This window comes from Mycteria americana, chromosome 2 (genome assembly GCF_035582795.1).
Source record: "Mycteria americana isolate JAX WOST 10 ecotype Jacksonville Zoo and Gardens chromosome 2, USCA_MyAme_1.0, whole genome shotgun sequence".
NCBI classification, from domain to species: domain Eukaryota; kingdom Metazoa; phylum Chordata; class Aves; order Ciconiiformes; family Ciconiidae; genus Mycteria; species Mycteria americana.
Genome location: NC_134366.1, coordinates 153235771 through 153255649, shown reverse-complemented (window position 1 = coordinate 153255649; position 19879 = coordinate 153235771). Strand labels below are relative to the sequence as shown.

Below are 19879 nucleotides of genomic sequence, written 5' to 3'. Positions count from 1 at the left end.
CACTGCTTCCATTCCACTTTCCTCTCCTTTTCAACGTGTACCAGGCCACAACAGAGCACTTTTGAAAAATCACACTTTGGAGTTGTAAATGACACAGAAAGGCATACAAAACCCAAGTTCTTCAGTTTAGTACAAAAAATTACCCTTTTAAAGAAAATATTCATGTGATGAACTTTGTTCTCAATGAGAGTGAAGAACAAAAGTGAGTAACACCAGTACAAAGAATACATTAGTAAACAATCAAAGGGATATCTAGGGAAAGGTATATATGAAAGCTAGTGCATAAGAAATAAGCAATATTAATGCCTAAGCATACAGCTAATAAAATCTACCAACTGTACATGTAAGTGTTACAGTTGAAAAAGGGTATACACTCAATGACACAAACATAACAGGAGGCCAAGATTAGGCCTTTCTGAAAATTTGACACTACCAGTCTAGCTTACTAGATAAATATATGTATATAGATCTAATTCAACTTATAAAAAATTTCCAAAAGCTAATAAAAAGGAATGTCCTTATAAGACTATGGCCCTGCTTAAACTGAGATATATAGCATTAACCAAAAAATGCAGCTAGTTTAACAAGAAAAGTATGTTAGAGGTAGTTTGCACTCTGCAGTGAGAGTTGTATATGCTGCAAAAAGCACAACATTAATATTAATGAAATGTTTACATACTGAAAGTTGTCCAGACAAGAACTGTGGAACGTCCCTTAACATGCCAGGACTCATAGGAGAAGTCACTGAAATAGAAGGTCGGTCCATTTTTTGAGATTCAAACGAACTAGAACCTGTAATTATAAATAAAAATATTTTATAAATAGTAGCACTTACGCATTTTTCACAATGTTCTTTAAAGAAAAATTGTACAAATATAACCAAACATACAATAAAGTTGTTATAAATATCACTTTTTAATCTATTTGAAATTACCAAATAATGATACCCAATCTTTTGGTGCTCAGATGCAATCAAAAGCTTTCCAAGTTTATTATAGCTGCCAAATGTCAACTGAAGCATATAGAATGAAAAATAGTTTATTAAGATTATTCTGACTGTGATTTTGTCAGTGACTTGAAGGCCCAAAATTCCTAAATAGTAAAGTTACTTTTTCTTTTGACCACTGTGGTCAAAGGAATTCAGTCTTCTGAAGGGCACTTATTATCTTGTACAATCAGACTAATTTTTAATTAGATTTTTACAAAAACATCAAGATGCATGTAATGTTTTTTGTGCATTTTATTTCAAATCTACAAGGCCTGCAAACTGACAGAGCACAAGTTTTGACATATAAAACATAGAGTGAAAGTAAAGTATTTTTATAAATACAAAAGACATTCCACATCTCAAAACATAAAATGGATTTTATTTTAAGACTTGGCTCATCAGTGAAAAGTTATTGGAGGAGTTTTTCATATTATTATAATCAAGTTTATGCCACTGCATTTATTGATGGCTTCTATTATAAAAGATTTCTAAAACAATGATAAAAAATAACTCCAGGCTGAAATCCATCTTATCAGATCTAAGCCAAAAACCAAGTTATTTTTCCCCACACGAAATACTGGTTTCGCCAATTTAAAGAGTGCTGAATGATTTTAATAAAGCAGAATTATACTGATTTCAAAGTAGCTATCTCTCAGGTTGTAAACAAAGAACATTTCATCCCCATTTTTAGTTTATAAGGTTCAACTGAAATGCAAAACAACAAAACAGAAAATTAAAAATTACTATTAATGTTCTTGTATATCAGTTAGAATTATGCTTTTCTTTTCAATCAAAAAGAGCCTAACCTTATAACCAAATGTCAAGCCTAAATCAAAATATCCTGGCTTTTGATAGTTTATTATTAAACAAAGGTATATAGATAATACAGTAAGATGACATATTGAGACAAATACGGACAAAGGGACGAGAGCTATACTGACTGCAGATGACATTTTTCAATCTATTTGTGCTTACATAAAAGAGAGAGAAGATTTTCCTACCCCACAATTGAAACTTACTGGACTCCAGCTGTGCATGTGTGCTGTCAGGTATTCTGGGAATGTCCCTGAAATCAGGAAAAGTAAGACAGGCTGATCCTTTATCTAACAAGCATATTCAAATTTCAGTTACACTGTAACACTTCTCAAGCCACCATGGAATGCCTCAGGAAAGGCATATGATCTACTGGCTGTCTTCAGCCATCGGGAAGATTTATCTTTTATCCAAAATAATTTCAGTGGCAAATTAAAGCCTACAGAACAAGTGGTTTGGTGAATGCAGGAGAGAGGTTGCGCAATCACAAATAAAATAATTCAGCAAATAAAAAAAGGAGCAATCTCAGAGTTAATGGTAGACTAAAACTGTGAGTAGTAGATTTTATTATGAAATTATACATTAATTAAATTTATTGGACCCTCACTCAAACATATTAGACTGCCAATAATGGCTATCCCAATATGTCCTTTACTGTCCTTGACCCCCAAATGTGGACAATCTTACCTTTTCCATGACTAAATAAGATGAGCAATCTCATTTGGCAAAATTGCATACTTGCATATACATGAGATGTTGCATCACCTGTATTAAATTGTGTGTACAGCTATGTAATTTTAAAGAACTCAGTCGCAATGACTAAATACCTCATTACGCCCACTCACCCCCCAAAGGAGCATATTCTTCCTATAAGGGGCAAACATTACTATATGCTAATAAAAACTATCAATATGCTAATAAATCATTTTGGTATTGGAGCAAAACCAAGCAAGACGAAGAGCTTCAGCTCTGAGTCACAGCAAGAACAATATTTAAAATCATGATGTGTGTTTCAGTGCAGTTGGTTTCTTCAAGGCTGCATTGGGTGTCAGTGCCCAGGCGCTGGCAGTGGGGGCTGCAGGGGCGGCCTCTGTGAGGAGAGGCCGGGGCTGCCCCATGCCGGACACAGCCGGTTCCAGCCGGTTCCAGTCGGCTCCAAGGGACCCACCGCAGGGCACAGCTGAGACTGTCAGCCAAGGTGGTGGTGCCTCTGTGATAACATATTTAAGAAAGGATAAAAAAAGCTGTGCAGCAGCTGTGAGAGAGAAGAGGAAAAAAACCATGGGAGAAACATCCCTGCAGACACCAATGTCAGAGAAGAAGGAGGGGGAGGAGGACTGACTGCAACCCCCATTCCCCATCCCCTGCGCCACTCGGCGGGGGGAGGTAGAAGAGTCAGGAACAAAGGAATGAAGTTGAGCCTGGGAAGAAAGGAAGTGAGGAGAAGGTGGTTTTAGCTTTGTTTTTACTTCTCACTATCTTATTCTGTTATTAATGCCTAATAAATTAAATTAATCTTCCCCAAGTCAAGTCTGTTTTGCCCATGATGGTAATTGTTGAGTGATCTCCCTATCCTTATCTTGACCCACGAGCTTTTCCGTCTTATTTTCTCACCCTGTCCTGCTGAGGAGGGGGAGGGAGAGAGCAGCTGGGTGGGCGTCTGGTGGCCAGCCAAGGTCAACCCACCACAAAGGTATGTGAAAAGGAAGGGAAAGTTAAAAATGCTTTCAGTGATATCTACTGTCTCATACAATGAAAAAAAGAGTCTGTACTATATATAAATAAAACTTATCTAGTTCCTTTTTGGTATATGGTTTCCAAACATTTTTCAAGACTCACTAGAAAGATAGCTTTACTAAACAGATTGAGGAGTCTTTCCAAGTGAATTGATGCACAGTACCCAATACTGCAAATTAATCAGAAGGCATGCAACGGGTGTAACTGCCCACTGTAGACAAGAAAAAATCACTGTCTCTGTTGTTAGTAAGCAAAACATGCTGGAAACTTACAGGGGCTATTGAAGAAGTAAATATTTAAGTTTGCATATTTGATAACTGTAGAACTTATAAAGGGACCCAATACTCGCCTTTTACTTTACTCAGAAATACACTCCTGAACCTAACCTGTAATTTTAGAAAAGTATTTCTATCGTATGATTTTGAGAAGAAACCCTTGAAAACATGTATCATTATGAACAGATTGAACACGAGTTTTCTATAGATAGCTAAAACAATAAACTTGAAAGCTTTGAACACTATCATTTATGTTCCTAAAGCATACAGATTCCAGTATTTCACAGTAGTGTGAATGGTATTTCTTACAAGGAGCTCTCACTGAGATAAACAGATGTAGGAGAAGCAGAAGTACTTTTAGGCATCTCTTTACATTTTAAGATATGTTCCATTGCAAGCAGATTGTATAGAATAATTAATAAAACACAATGCATCATTCCTTCCAAATTCAAAACAGTAGTAACTATGAAAATAACATGCATTTTAAAATAACTATTTCTGAGAATTAGAAAGCAGAAAATAGGTAAGTTCTTGCGTATAAGAAAAAGCCAGCTCACATGAAATAGCAACTTGGCCATCAATTTTTATTTTAAGATAGAAAAAGGGATAAATTGCATGCCAAAATGGTATGATCATTTTTTTAAAAGGAACTTTCCATTTTATCTTCCTTTATCAGCTTAGCTTGCCATCTTCAGTTTTCATAGCAGTCAGCCCATAATAAAATGAAGAAGAACTAACAATCATGTTTACTGGAATTTGGTTTTGTATTCAGAATATGAGGATATGACAACAGGTTCTCTTTCTCAACTAAGTTAATTGCCAGTAACTGTCTGAAGATTTCTGGCATGAGTTAGTGCATTGCCATGAAACCACCAAGAGACTCTCTTTATAAGTAATAGGATATACCTCAAAGCAAAAGTGAAATCCTTCAAGTGGCCATCAATTATTCTAATCAAAATAATTACCACTTCAGGTAAATCTGAACTTTTAATGATTTTAAATACATTGAAACTTTATTCCCTGGGGCAGAACACAGACCTATGGTGTTATGTTTCCTTGGGCAAGCATAAGATATTAATTTCTATCGTCCATTTGATTACGACCAGAAATCTCCTAAACTGAGAAGATAATATGGTTCACCAGTTCATCAGCTCAAATCTCATGAGAAACATTTCTCAAGTTATATTGTTAATACCAAAATCGGAAGAGTTACATACATCTAACCAGAATCTAAAACCTTACCAACTTGCAGAAAGTATTCATCACTGAGACTTCAGTTATAAACCCGTTCAGATTAGTAACTGGAGTTTTGGAGGTGAAAACCCTCTTTTACATCCACTGCAAAAAGGCACTGGGAATCAAGTACACAGAACAACTTTTTTAGCCCTGATCTGGCTCAGTTCTTCAGACTATGTGGCAAGCAGTTAATGCTGAAGAAGGCGTCTTGAGAGCCCACATCACTTTCTTTAAGGAATTATAGATGAGCTGCTCTAGTGACAGCAAGTGGAGCACATGGTAACGTAAAAGAAGACATGATGATAAGGAAGGTAAACAACAGACAATAAATATAAAAGCACAGGAAAGAATACAGAGGTTTCGCACAATGAAGAGAATGCAGAAAAAGGAAAAAAATGAATATTTTCAAGATGTGAGCAGTTCCTTGAAACTTTTTCTATAAACTTCTGTTTGAGAAAAACTATGAGAGATCTTACACCTGTATGAAATGAATTTGAAACCTCCTTTCCTGAGACAATATTCTTCTAGCAATGTAGTCTGTCCCTTAGCATTACTATTATACCTACAACTCCCAAGTTATGCAAAGGTTTTTAAGGATAAGACAGATGATACAGCCTTTACCCGAAAGGGGTTGCAATTCAATATGTACGTAGGAGATGAGATAACCTTTCATCTCACTGACAAGATAAAGCAGTTTTTGTTATTATCAAGATCGTTTAAAATTGTCAAACCAAATTAAGTTCCTACACATTAAGTTCCTGATGCGTCAAACACAGTAAGTTCCTATTATAGCTGAACCCATAACAAATTATCCTTACTGAAATTCCATCCTCAGATTATATCGTTCTAGATTTTTTTTAGTACTTCTTAATTTTTAGTTGTTGTGTTACCCATGCTTTCTTGTATGAAGGTAAGATAACTGTGTGCATCTTATACAAAATAAAGGGATAAATATATTTACTAATTATAATTAATTATAATTATAGAATCATAAAACAGCCCAGGTTGGAAGGGATCTTGAAAGACCATCTGGTCCAACCTCACGTGGAAAAGGGAGCTTAGATGAGATTACCTAGCAACCTGTCCAGTTGTGTCATATATATCATGATAAATTCTGTGGGGGAAAAGAGAAAATTCTTAACAACTGTAAGCATCTTCAAATTCAGTGACAAGCATCCCTCTCTTCACAGCCCTGGTGTGATCAGCTATGAAACTTCCAATGGAGAAGTAAAAAAAGGATGGATGTGACTGTAGGCTGTAGGAACTTGGAAGAAAAAGAACAGATGAAGAAGAGGAAGTATTTGCAGTCTAATATAACAAAGCAACTAGAAATGCCCTATTGCTATGCAAGAAAAATTTAAGTTTAGACATTGAGAGGTAGGTCTGAAAGTTAAGAAAACTGGGCAATGTAAAGCACCAAAGAAAAAGTGCCACAAAGTTTAGACAAGCACTAGTGCTAGCTATTCATTCAGATATGTTCTCTGTAGATAACAAGCAATATTTTAATAGATTTCATAGATGAAGATGATTAGAATGTAGATTAGAGACTTTCCAAAGTGTATTGATTATGTCATTAGCATACTGTATTCTGGGCAAAATTCTACATTGCAGATCCTCAATAAATAGAGTTCATCATCAGTTCATAGACCAAATATGAATATATAATTTTATATATTATATAAAAATGGGAATGGAGAAATAAAAACCAAGAGTCAAGTTATTAATCAAGAATTGCAACACCAAAGAGTATAACCACAGTTTTAGAGCCAATATAGGCTGGGTCACCAACCAAACAACCATAGAAGGGAACCTATTTTTGACCATATTAGAAGATAATGCCTGGAACTCTCTCAGAGAATACAGGTTTTCACACCAGCTCTTTCTACTTACTGGCATGATCTATCATTCTAGCTATGCGTTTGGTTTACAGAATTTTGCATACAGTTTTACTGTTTACAATGTTTATGAATCTGTTCAATATACTCTGCCCTAAAAGTGAAATTTAGCAACATTTTCATCATATTTAATATAAAAATTTACAAAATTACTTACCCTATTGGTCTTGAAACGACAAGCTCCACTTGTGGCTCAGGTTTGGATTCTAAAATGATGTTATACACCTCCTCAAAGGTGGCTCCTTGTAGTAGCCTTCCATTCCATTCTAATACTTCATCACCTATATTTTCAGTAATAACACTCTCTTAGGACATCTGCTGTGAACTGTACTTACAATGACAATTTAAGCCCTTCTACTGTTGGTTTACTGAATTGTGAAACTTGTGTTATAGAACAAGTTTGGAGTCCTCCATACAGGAAAACCCTGAGTATTAAAGGTTTTCTGCAGCTCAACTTCAACTATGTAAAGTTCAGTGAAACAATAATATCATAGGACCTCTATTGAAGGGGTCCAAGTAGGACCCCTATTGAAATAGATGTAGCTCTTACTCGCTTTGGCAGCTGTGGCTTAAAAGAAACCCCAACATGCTCTTTAGAAAATGCAGATATTTAAAAGAGCATATCTCATCAACTTACTATTTTGCAGATCCATTTACCTCTACAAGTTTAGTATTTAAGGCTCAGAAAGTTCTTACGTTAACAGTTTCTATTTCTTGCACATTCTCCAATCTAGCAATCCATGGTTTGCATGTGGGGATAGAAGCAGTTTCTTAGCCGAGCTGGTTCTGTTGACACATTTGTAATAGCTTTGTTTGCTCTAAACAAAATATACACCACAAAACGACTGGGCAGGACACCAGTGGAATATTATTTTGAGTACAAAAATGTGAATAAAATGTTAAAATATTATTTTTAACAACATGAGAATTTATATATTTTACAAAAGCAATAATGTCAATAATCTAGTAACTTAATGTCAGGTTGAATTCTGCAGTAGTTCATCACACCTATTTAACAATTTCACATCTAATTAAACTCGCTTGTTTGTTATCACCTTTAGAAAAGCAATTCAGCAATATAGATCTATAGTAGATACATACCTGGTCTAAGATGCCCCACTGTATCAGCTAAGCTTCCTTTTTTAACTTTGGTGATAAATGCGCAGAGTCGACCTGATTCAGTCATCTTTCCTCCTACTACCTGTTTCAAAGAGGAAGTATTTTCATAGAACGAAAATTATTTTAAATGACTTAAATGTTCTGGCAACAGAAAGAAGAATTAAATTATTTCCTTGGTTTTCAGGTAGCCCAGGTAAGACACATACACTTGAAAAAAACATCACACAATTTTGGCTATGACAGGTTATGTTTGTACCTATTCTGGCTATTTGTGTAATTTAAACACAATGCAAATACAGAATGCTAAAGCTTTTAAACTTTAGCAAATATATGTATGGTATTTCACTGTATTATAAATTACCACCCAAAAAAAGTAAGGTATTGGTCATTAGGCTGCTTACTTCAATACTTTTTAACTGAAAACAGATATATTAATGTAACAGAACTCATGATGTTCACACTAAGCACCAAACGTCTCTATCAATTAATCAAAACCAGTTTGGCTGGGCAAGTCAGATGAAAATACTTGTCATACTGAAGATTTCTCTACAGGAAACCAACAGGTTTGACCTTACCATTAATCTTAGAATCAGGAGATTCAAATATCAGAGTCAGTTATAACTGCATAATCTTCAAATTCTTAAGGTTTCTTAAAAGTCTTCATATTGGGATTTAAAATTTGTAATACTAAATCCAGCTTAGGTTACTTTCAATAATGTAAATATTTGAAAATTCAGGTCAGGAATAACTGCTGAAAATTACTCTTTTCAGATATCTATAGAGATTAAAAAGTAGTTATTCTTGAGTCTAAGCTATTCATGAATCTCAGTGAAGAGTTCATCTTTATAACAGAAGATTTTAGAATTTTATACATAGAAGTTTAAACAAAAAATACTACAGTGTGGCACTGTTAGTCTCTTCACTTGCATTTTCTGACATTAAGACAGTAACACACATACCTAAAGTGATGCTCAGCTGCCTTCTCCACCAACTCCAAAATACCATAATTTGTCAATTAAATAAAAAATTTAAAAATTTCCAAAGCATGTTAGTATATCTTATACGTAACTACACTGATTTAATCCCTATTTACAGTGTATGACTATAGCCTAATCTGTGTACTCAAAGTGAAGTCAGTGTCGTGCTAAATAGAGAATGGAGAATTAATCAAACTTCTTAATGTTTTCTCACAACAAGGACGTTGATTCAAAATAAATGCATGCTTGTTTCTTTTACTGTGTAATTCATTCTCATTCTTGTATTTCTGGAACTGCAAATAATAATATCACACAAAAATGAGATCAAGATATGAGCTAGCATATATATGTTTGAAGAGTACTGCATCACGAAAAGATGCAAACACATTACTTTGTGACAATATACAATAAACACTAAATAATTTTCTGTCTTGTGTATTTAAAATGTAGCAAATCAAACAATCAGAGGGGAAAAAAAATCCAGAAACAGGCTCTTCTATTGGCAGATTCTGCTCTGGATTGAAATGTCATTAACTTCCAGATGTCCCCCAGATCTTCAAAAGAGATAATTTATTTTTCACATTTCTCCCCTCTTTTGGGGAACAGAAGTTATAGCATGGTGCAATGCTCAATACTGAAGAAAGTGGACAGGGCTTGGCTTGCCCAGCAAGGATGCAATTAGTACCTTGCAGAGCAGAAATTCTCAGCAAACTTGTGAAAACATGTCTAGTCTTTCTGAAAAATACAATTTTTTGAGCCTGTCAGGGACCCTGTAAAATTACTCTTTGTAACTGAATATAAAATGTCTCCATATTGTATTTGAGAATAAGACATTACAGATATTGGTATACATACACTATATAATATGAGAACACTTTCATTATAAAGGTAGCTAGTTTAACTGAGAGAGTTGTTAGTTCCAAAATTATTCATTACCAACCTTCAATCCAAGCATTGCTCCTGAGTCTCTAGGCACACTTCCATCTTTTAGTCGTTTATTTAACAAAATCCGACCAATGAGACGGTCTCCGTCTTTGGATGGTTGCCAAGTTACTGGATGCTATCATATGGTGTTAACGGAAAATACAGTGAATACAATTTTAAAGAAAAATATTTCAGTAATACACTTCATTTCCTGATATATTTTTAAAATGCCATGAAAGTATTATGATTACACTAATATTTAATGTAATAGGATGACAGAAAACTGTTCTGGAAAATATTTATTTGGACATATAGTCCATCACAATATATTTCTAATATTTAATAACATTATCTATTTTACTAAATCCAATTTGTAAATATCTAGAACAATCTTTGCATCTTGATGATTAGACAGATATAGACAACTATACATAGTTGTCTACACACAATGACAATCACACCTGAGTTCTGACAAAAACAACTGTAGAGGTCTAGTATAAAAATAATTTTATAGTAATCTTATAGTAAAGAAGTATAGTAATTTTATAAAAAAGAAGTTTAACTCAAAACAGAAATTTGATGTAAGACATTTTTTCTTTTTCTGCTATTCCAAACGTGTCAGTTTTCTCTAAGACTGACAAGCTTTTTCAGTGTTTTACTTTCTCTCAGTAGTAGTATATTAAAAATTATAGAATACATTAAAAGGTATAGTCATTACTCTATTTAAATGTATTGTTTCTTTCTTGGAATAATTACTTCACATATGAAGCATAGTTACAGTGAACATCATTATTCCATTACTATACATGGGCACAGTTATACTTGTACATTGGCATAATTAATACAATTTTAACATTTTATTTTGTGTAATCATAGCACTTTTTCACGGATAAATACTATTTCATGCTCTATTTCATGCAAAATTAGCAGGCACAGACAAATCTGCTCCCATTACAACTAATAACTCTAAAAAGATTTATCATAATCTCCACCAAACAGAAAGCAAAAATAAAAAATACCAAAGCAGATGGCAAAGCCTTTAATTCTGCACAATACTGCACAAAAATGGCATGGCAACAAAACAAAAGAACAACCATGACGGTGAAAGGGAAAAAAGAAAAACAACTTTTCTGTGCAGAGAGACCCAATTTTCTCCCTTTTCCACCTGGGGTTTAAACTATTAATTTAATTTCAGCCCCAGGAGTTTGAACATAGTAAATCAAATAAGCCAATCAGTAGAATCCTTATTGTTAATTACTTTACACTTGAAGGTAACACCATGATATGCTATTATGCAACCATAAGAACAACAGTCCTTTATGCCTCTCAATTTTTCTCTTAGGCTGCAAGCATGCGGAGACTTTTCATTTGTTTTTCTTTTCTGCACCTTTAGAAATGCTACATTGTCTCTAGAAACACCCTATCTTTTATTTTATGCACTATTTTAATGAGTGACAGAGAGCAAACAAAGACCAAATGAGCAGGTTAAAATGCAGGCTCCATAATCTCAGTACCTTCTCGCTATGGCTATGTTCCTCGTTTAGAGTTGTGCTACTACACGTATCTACCCCAGAGTCTTTTATCTGAGGCTCAGACCATTCCAAGTCCTCTTCCAAAGAGTGGCCACCAAAGCACACCATTCTCTTTTGCCTCTCGGATAAGGTGTTAGAATCCGACAAAACTGCCTGCTCACTAGTTTTTCTTTTTCCCCTTTGACTGTCCCCTATAGGTGTGGAATAAAAAAAAAAGATACAAAAAAGAAAACATGCAAAGGTGTAAATAAAACAAAGAAAATGTGAAATGATAAAGGAAACTAAATGGTAAGGCTCCACATGTCTCACCAAAGACATTGGGGATGCCTCACTGCTATGCCAAGACGTATGGTCCAACCAGTTGTAATCCATGTCTCCTGCGAGAATCAGACAGACAAGACAGTGCAGTAAAGGAAAGGTGAAAGAAAGGACAGACAAAGATACAGTAAAATTGTAAAGACTTCTGATAATCCTATCGTGATTTATAACCTCTGCTAGCAGGACTTGCAAAGTGCTTCCAAGAAAAAGCTAAGGCTCCAACAACACAGTACATGGAATATGAAATACAGTGAGGAAGAAGGTACGTTTGTGTGTGTCTACATGTGCATAAAATTATGTACAGTGTACGTATTGTATATTACATTATGTACAATGTAAAGCATCATTGCTTCAGAGCTTTTAACTGTTTCTATAAAATTACTTACAGTAAATTAAATGAAAAGGCAAATTGTATTGTATTCCTAACAGAATTTCCAGAAAGGAAAGCATTTGAATATGGAATGAGTTTTCATCATAATCTAAAGAAATGGTTTTGTCTTAAGGAATGTATTTCTTTGCTTTTCTAACACTGGTATTTATTCTAATCACTTCAATAAAATACTTAAAACAATGGTACTCTATATTCAGCTATACAGTAGATGGTGTTTTAAGGAAGCTTAAATATGATAGATTGATAAGACAAATATAGAAAATATTTTTAGATAAAGAAGCATATTAACTTTGCTGGAAATTCCCAGAGAAATGTCTACTGGTTAAATATCAGGAAGAATTCTAGTAAGTACAGGTACTTCATAACTGGGAATAAATGTGTAGGGTTTTGACGAAATATTTATATATATATGTTATAGAATCAGAATTTAACCTGTATGGCAGACACATGGTAGGAAGAAAGGTTTAAAAAACAGTTTTAAAGAAAAGGTCTAAATTAATGCTGCTGTCCATAGACCTGGAGAATGACTCATGTATTTTAATAAAATATTCTCTTTTATGTAGTTACTTTAAATTGTACATTATGCCCACACATTTTGCATTATTACATTTCTCTCTTTTTTTTTTTCCCCACCATTGTTACTACATGTTACATGAAAAATTTTTTGTTACTACATGCTACATAATATTTTGATACTATTGTATGCAGGAAAAAATGTTGACTTTTCTATTGAATTTCATGACCAAAAGAACACTAAACCAAAGTAGTTCTGCTCTTTTTAGTACAGACCACAAATAACTTTTTTCTATTTCCATTACTTCAGATCCTGCTTTGACATTGCTCAACCTATTCCTCTGAAACTACATCAATAAGTTGGTGAAATATAACTAATAAGTCTAATCACAGTCTTAACATTTGTCTAGAAAACTGTACAGAGATTATCTGAGGATACAACCCCATAAAACTAAGCTACAAAAAGCTAATACATGCTTTAGAAAAGTAAAATATAGTCTTCTCAGAGGGATATTATGTACAATGAGGAATACAATCTTTTTTCACTTGTTTTCTCCTAATATATAGACTTGCATATGCTAGATGGAAAAAAAAATCAAGCCTCATTTTCATTTTAAAGAAGGAAATGTACAGATACAAAGGTTTTATTTTCAAAAAGACACTTTGAACTTAGTTCCTTACATTTTGCAGAAATATTGTAGAATATTAAATATCCTTTGATTTCATAAAAACAGTGGTAAGGGACCTCATGAAATTATTTTGAAGTTTTGATTCATTCATATTTTCTAAGTAATAAATGGGCCTGCTGTAAATGTATTAACTGTGTTTCTTGATTCTTGAAAGGAAGATAACATCTTAAAATGGGAAATTCTCACCAAAACTGCTTTCTCATGACAGTTAACAACTTGACTACATTACAGATAAAAGTGTGGCTATCCTGCTAAAGGGAAAAGAAATATTCTTCTGAAAGCTAATAACATTTTGCAAAAGCTACTGCTGGCATGGAATTTCCAGTGCTGTCTTACCTCTGTCTCCAAAGACATTGCTTCAGAGGAACTGAGTGAAATCATCAGTGAGCTCATGAAGATCTAGCCTTTACTGCACAAATACACGTTTAGAGATATCCAGATCACAAGAGTTCCAGTCTACATATTGCCTGTTTTACAAATCCTCATTTTAAAATATATTTTTAAATGGATCTTAAGTGAGGAAAACTCACTTAATTACACTAATGATGACTTCTCAACTTTAATTGCATGAACTAAAGGCACATGAGTCCATACTGTTTTTTCCCAGCAGTTTTTTTCTGTGTCATCAATACAACTGCTGTACCCAAAACCAAAGTCCGACTAAAAAAGTTGTAATTTGGTTCCCTATAATTTGGTACCTAATTCTAGGAGCAAAGCACTGAAATAAAATGGGCTTTATAAGCAGAACAGTTAAAACTCATCATTCTTACTGATTCTAATTCCTGACTATTTCTGAGAAATGGTGTATTTTCACTGAAATGACTAAATTTAAATGTAGATATCTACCAGTAGGCATTAAGAATCCACCACTGCAAATTACTGGTAATTTTTTAAGGTTTTAAAATTCTCAGGAACAATCTGACTACCACTTATAATCCAAAAGAAGTCACCAGAAAGGAATCCGGGAGCATAGCTGTTATGTCCTTGCTGTTCTACAGTGAACATAGCACATTACCTGTACTTTATGAAACCCATGATGGCTTTGCCAGCTCTCCTGTTCATGACTTTTCCCATATCAATTATACAGTCTTGCATGAGCTTGTCAAGAGCAAAGATTCCTAACAAACTGAACTTTCACTTGTGTGTCTACATAGAAAACAACTTCTTAAAAATAGGAAAATAAGTTATTGAAAAGTTGAGGCCTCTGAGATGTACTGAGCATATACACATTCAAATATGCATATACCACTGCAAATGTGCATATAACTAGTCACCAAAAACTGGTACAATCTTCACTTACTACTTTCATGTCCACAATATGTGCATATAGGCATATACTCAAAGACAGAAATTAAATTAGCTTTCCTGTAACTGTACTTTACAGTACAGATGTGCTGTACATATATAAGTTCATCTTATAGCTGTTTATATGAGCAAATGTTGAGCAGTGTTGAGCTCTAACAATCTGGCATACACACACCCACATTTGAAACATACACACTGACCTTCCGTTAGAGAAAGAAATTCTGGATCCTTTTTTTTTTAATAGAGCTATCCAAAATAGTAATCTACATACATAAATGCACACAATAATATGTGATATTATTGATATCACATATTATTTAAGTTATTGAGAGGGATAAATTATTGGGAGTGTAACTTAAAATTTTAAAAACTTCCCATTATACAGTAAAAATAAAATACATTTGTTATTTTCCTGCTATAGAACTTCCAATTTCTGTCTACTTTCAGGGAAAAAAAATTCTCTTAAGGTAAGTCCTTTTACATCTTGTTAGAGAAATTGTACAGACAACTTTCAAATAATTGAATCTACAGACTTATATTTCTTCTACCCAAACTTTGGACATTTATTGTACAGATCTGTACATCTGAATTAATCAGCCTATGTTCCTTCTACAATCAGTGAAGAGAAACAGAACTTTTAAAGCTGTGGTTCATTTGACCTGTTTCAGATGTGTACTTCAAGGTGAGATAAATCATACCATTGTCATACCCAAAATGTCTTATTTCTCCTCCACTGCTTATAAAGTAGGTCTCAGTGACTCATTCAGATGGTCATCATCTTTTCACCCCTACTACCCTAAATTACTATTTTGACACAGCCTCAAGTATTTGTTTACATATCCAGGAAAATACCAAAATTATCACAGAAAGTACTCAGGACTGTTCAAGCTCTCATGGAATGCAAGTCTACTGGACTGATTTTATACAACTAGAAATACCAAATATTTCTTTTAATATGTCATTTGAACAGGGTATCATATACTCTTTTTCACTCTTCACCGTAGCAGTGGTAATGGAGACTAAAAGGATCCCTGGACCAGGTTCTGTGGTCAAGTGTTTAAACATAGGTCCCAGGCTTATCTGCTGGGGTAACTGACTTCTGCTTACTGAAAAGGTTTCCAAGAGTCCTCTCACCCATGTATTACTATATGGTGCATCCAAATACTATACGTGTCCAAGATTAGACATATTTAGCCCAGCATACCCGAGGCATTAGCACATAGAAATTACTTACATTTTAAAAGATCCAGTTATTTTGCAGCAACAGCTACTCTTTATCAAATGGTAAGCCCTGAACCTAAACCTGCACGGAGGAACATACGCAAAGTTGAGCCTGTTGCCAAATTAAAGCACTCCCACTTCTCGTTCTATTTTCCCCTCTCCTTTTCAGTCAAGATGTAGAAAGCTGACTTTCTTTTTAATTTAGTGGTGTCTCACAGTAAATACCAATTATTCTAAAATTAAAATGATAACAAAATAAGCAACAACTCCATCCAAAGTCTGTTTTGTCCACATCTATATTATTTTTACCATTAAAATATGTAGCTATATGTTTAAAAAAATTGTCATAGAAATTAAAAATGATAAAGCCCTTGTAGGTCACCTCAATTTTGCCCTTAACACTGCATTAAATCATCTAAATGACAGGTCTACATACTATAAAAGTTAATTAAATGCAATCAAACGATTATTAATAAAATATTTAAACTTATAAAAATATACCCAGGAAGCCCTGTACCATATTACATTTCTATGACAGACATGTATTGCTCATGTTGTGGTTTAACCAAAGTCGGCAACTAAGGACCACACAGCCACTCGCTCACCCTCCCCCCACTGGTGGGATGGGGGAAAGAATTGGAAAAAAAAGTAAAACCTGTGGGTTGAGATAAAGACAGTTTAATAGGACAGCAGAGGAAGAGAAAATAATAATAATGATGATAAAAGAATGTACAAAACAAGTGATGCACAATGCAATTGCTCACCACCCGCCGACCGATGCCCAGCCCGTCCCCGAGCAGCGATCGCTACCCCCCAGCCAACTCCCCCAGTTTCTATACTGAGCATGACATCGTATGGTATGGAATAGCCCTTTGGCCAGTTGGGGTCAGCTGTCCTGGCTGTGCCCCCTCCCAGCTTCTTGTGCACCTGGCAGAGCATGGGAAGCTGAAAAGTCCTTGACTAGTATAAGCACTCCTTAGCAGCAACTAAAACATCAGTGTGTTATCACATTATTCTCATCCTAAATCCAAAACACAGCACTAAACCAGCTACCAGGAAGAAAATTAACTCTATCCCAGCTGAAACCAGGACAGCTTAGTACACCCACACTTTTTTGAGGTACAATGACTCGATAAAATCACTGGACATAAATTTTTCAGTGCAAGTTCTATAAATATTAAAATCTTGACTGGGTAAATGATTTGTGAAATCTTGTAAAATTAAAAGTAAGACATGTAAGACACAGCGTTCTTTGTTTCCATAAAAAACCCCCACCTGTTAAACCATAATCTTTCCATAAAAAAGACACTGTAGTTTTAATCTGACTACCAGAGAACGCACTTTCTGGTCTCTCAGATATTTCTCTTCCACAACAGCAAATGGTTTATTACTGAGAATATGTGCATTTAGGGTGTGCAGCAGAAATGACTCCAGAAAAAATGTCACCTTGTTGATAAATTATATAAGCCGTAATAACAAAGCCATCTTTCATGGAAAAAGGAACTAATGTATTACTAAGCAAGATACAATCTTAGCTAATGGCATTATAACAGCATTCAGATGCCTCATGAGTTCAGGAGTGCAGCTGAATACGAGAAAGGACATATGTGAGGTCTGCTCTTATTAATGTCACTGCGCTCTATGTGTATATGGAAAGCTTGCATGGACAAATCAGGTTGGGAGAAAAATCACATCACTGACCTAGCCTTTCTGTACAAATGGTGTTAAGCTGAAGCCTTTGTAAGCTTACTAATGTTTAGTATGTTTTGCTCATTTTCTTTAGCCAAAACCAAATAGGCAGAGGAAAAGCTTTTCTTCTTCTCCACCCAGGAACCTGCAGCAATGGGAACTTCCCATAGTAATGGGAACCTTGAATGACAGTGTACATGTAAAAGAATTCCAGGCAGTTTCCACCCCCCTTCTATTTTAATGTTTGATTATGTATTTTTTGCTTCTTAGAACAGCTTTTCCACCCAGAAATACGGTACTTAAGTACCTTGTAAAAGACATTAAGTAATTTGAATCTAACCTACACAGTATGTGTCTCCTCTTTCTTGAGTGTTGTCCAAGTTCATGGTCAAGTCCAAAACCATTTATCTTCCAAACAGTTTAGACATAAGACGCTCAATTTAATTGGCCATTCTACACATGCAGAGTCATTTGGGATGCTCTAAGGTGCCCAAAACCTTCACACAGGATATATGGATGACCCACACCCCTCCTATCTAAACCAGGACCTAGCTAAACTGGGAAGTTCTTCCTTTGGTAAACTAAAAACATCATCTTGCTTTGGGAAGTTCTTCCCTTGGTAAACTAAAAACATCATCTTGCTTTGAACCAAGTAAAATAAAAAACACGTTTCCTCAAATTCAAATCTCACTGCCAAAAAGGACAGGTCATAAAATTTTAAATTCTTCAAGCTGTGGAGTCTACCTGACTACATACTGCATGCTGAATACGTACTACATGCTGACTACATGAGCCAATGATTGTACAGATGTGCCATTACTCAAAACTACAAATTATTTAGCCTTGCAATTGAGTGAGTATCTTCCCCTTCCGAGCTGAATTTCAGCATAAAGCTACAGTGAACAGAGCAAATCCCATGTCACTTGATCCTCTTCTTAACTGCAAGGCTCCCAGTGAAGCCCTATACCAGAATGACTCTGGAGAGAAGTGGAAAGTGGACTACAGCTATTGAAGAACTCTCATTTAAGCAGGTTCCCTTCTGTGTTTGCAATACTATCCATCTAGACTCCCACACAGTCGGTGACTCCAAGGAGGAGCTACACAGCCAGAATTGCCTGGAGGTGTTTATATGAGGGCTTAAACAATTACTTTGTCAGCTCTGGACACTTCTGTGATGTGCTAGCATTTGTGCAGGAACAAATGCAAAGTTGCCTGGCACATGGAAAGCACAGAAATATTTTTCAGCAGAGTCACTAATGCAGTTTGAGCACTGATGACAAAAGGAAGCTGCTTCTTGCAGGTCTTATAGCAGGCTTTGAAACTTCCTACCACACATTTCAATATTTCTTGTTTGGAAATAATTATTCGTCTGGATTTGTCAGCTTTTGACTTGGAACAGCCTAAGAAAATGTCTGAAGTATCTGGTCCTACCAAAACAAAAAGAGATGCTGTTCTTTATGTAAAGGTATGAAGTACAGTCTTGACTTCTAATATGTGAAATACAGAGAAATGCAGTAGTCAGGAGAAAAATGTATCCATCTTAATTAGTGATAAGGAAGCTGTGGACCACACTCTGATGTTTGCATGTAGCCCTGACTATGCAAATCAGTGACACCTATGCTAAGAGCTGTACTCAAAGGCCTCAACAGCCTTACTGCTAGGGGCTGGGAAGTCTTGGGGAAACCAGATAAATAAACGCAAAAGATCTGGGAGATCTTTTGTCAGATCTCCTAGAAAGCAGACCTTGACCCACTTGTGAGATTCAATGCTGCAGTTCTTAGGAGAAGTCAAAGATTAAGCAGTGCAATCACACTTCTGCAGAGGAACTTGACAGTCATAAGCACTAAGAAGAAAATCACTATGCACAATTCAGCAGAGACTTCTGATTTGGAGCTTAGAATACTAGCAGGTGTTGTAATAAGTAGGGAAGTGTCCCTCACCTGAAAAGTAGAGACATCAAGAATTCATCTCAGGTAGTTTTAGATTTCTACATCTAAACCAGTTATTCTTGGCTCCATTCATCTGACTTATTTTACACATCCACTTTAAGGCTGACATGAATTGTACTCAAGAAGTGTCTGTTTTTCTTCAATGACTGTAAAAGAAGTCAAGATTATCAGCTTGGGTGTAGATGTCTAGTTTGTGGATGTCTACATTTAGTCAAGATGGAATCCCAGCTCTGATATATGGATCTGCAGATTTATAGGACCACTACCTGTGATAAAGGATCTAAGAGTGATTTTGTGTAACCCTGCAT

At 35.1% G+C, this 19879-nt stretch overlaps 1 protein-coding gene across 11 annotated transcripts in view; it reads right to left on the bottom strand.

Annotated features, from left to right (window-relative positions):
* RIMS2 (regulating synaptic membrane exocytosis 2) overlaps positions 1-19879 on the bottom strand; it is a 495218-nt gene that overhangs the window by 218445 nt on the left and 256894 nt on the right. For 9 of the 11 annotated variants that reach the window (XM_075495103.1, XM_075495092.1, XM_075495093.1 and 6 more), the window contains exons 7-12: positions 11479-11687; positions 9981-10100; positions 8046-8145; positions 7102-7225; positions 2008-2054; positions 680-792 (exon numbers count right to left, since the gene is read on the bottom strand). In XM_075495103.1, the coding sequence (XP_075351218.1) occupies positions 680-792; positions 2008-2054; positions 7102-7225; positions 8046-8145; positions 9981-10100; positions 11479-11687 (713 nt within the window). Of the gene's footprint in view, positions 1-679; positions 793-2007; positions 2055-7101; positions 7226-8045; positions 8146-9980; positions 10101-11478; positions 11688-11805; positions 11874-19879 lie in introns of all 11 variants that reach the window. The other 2 variants (XM_075495098.1, XM_075495101.1) reach the window with 1 other exon arrangement.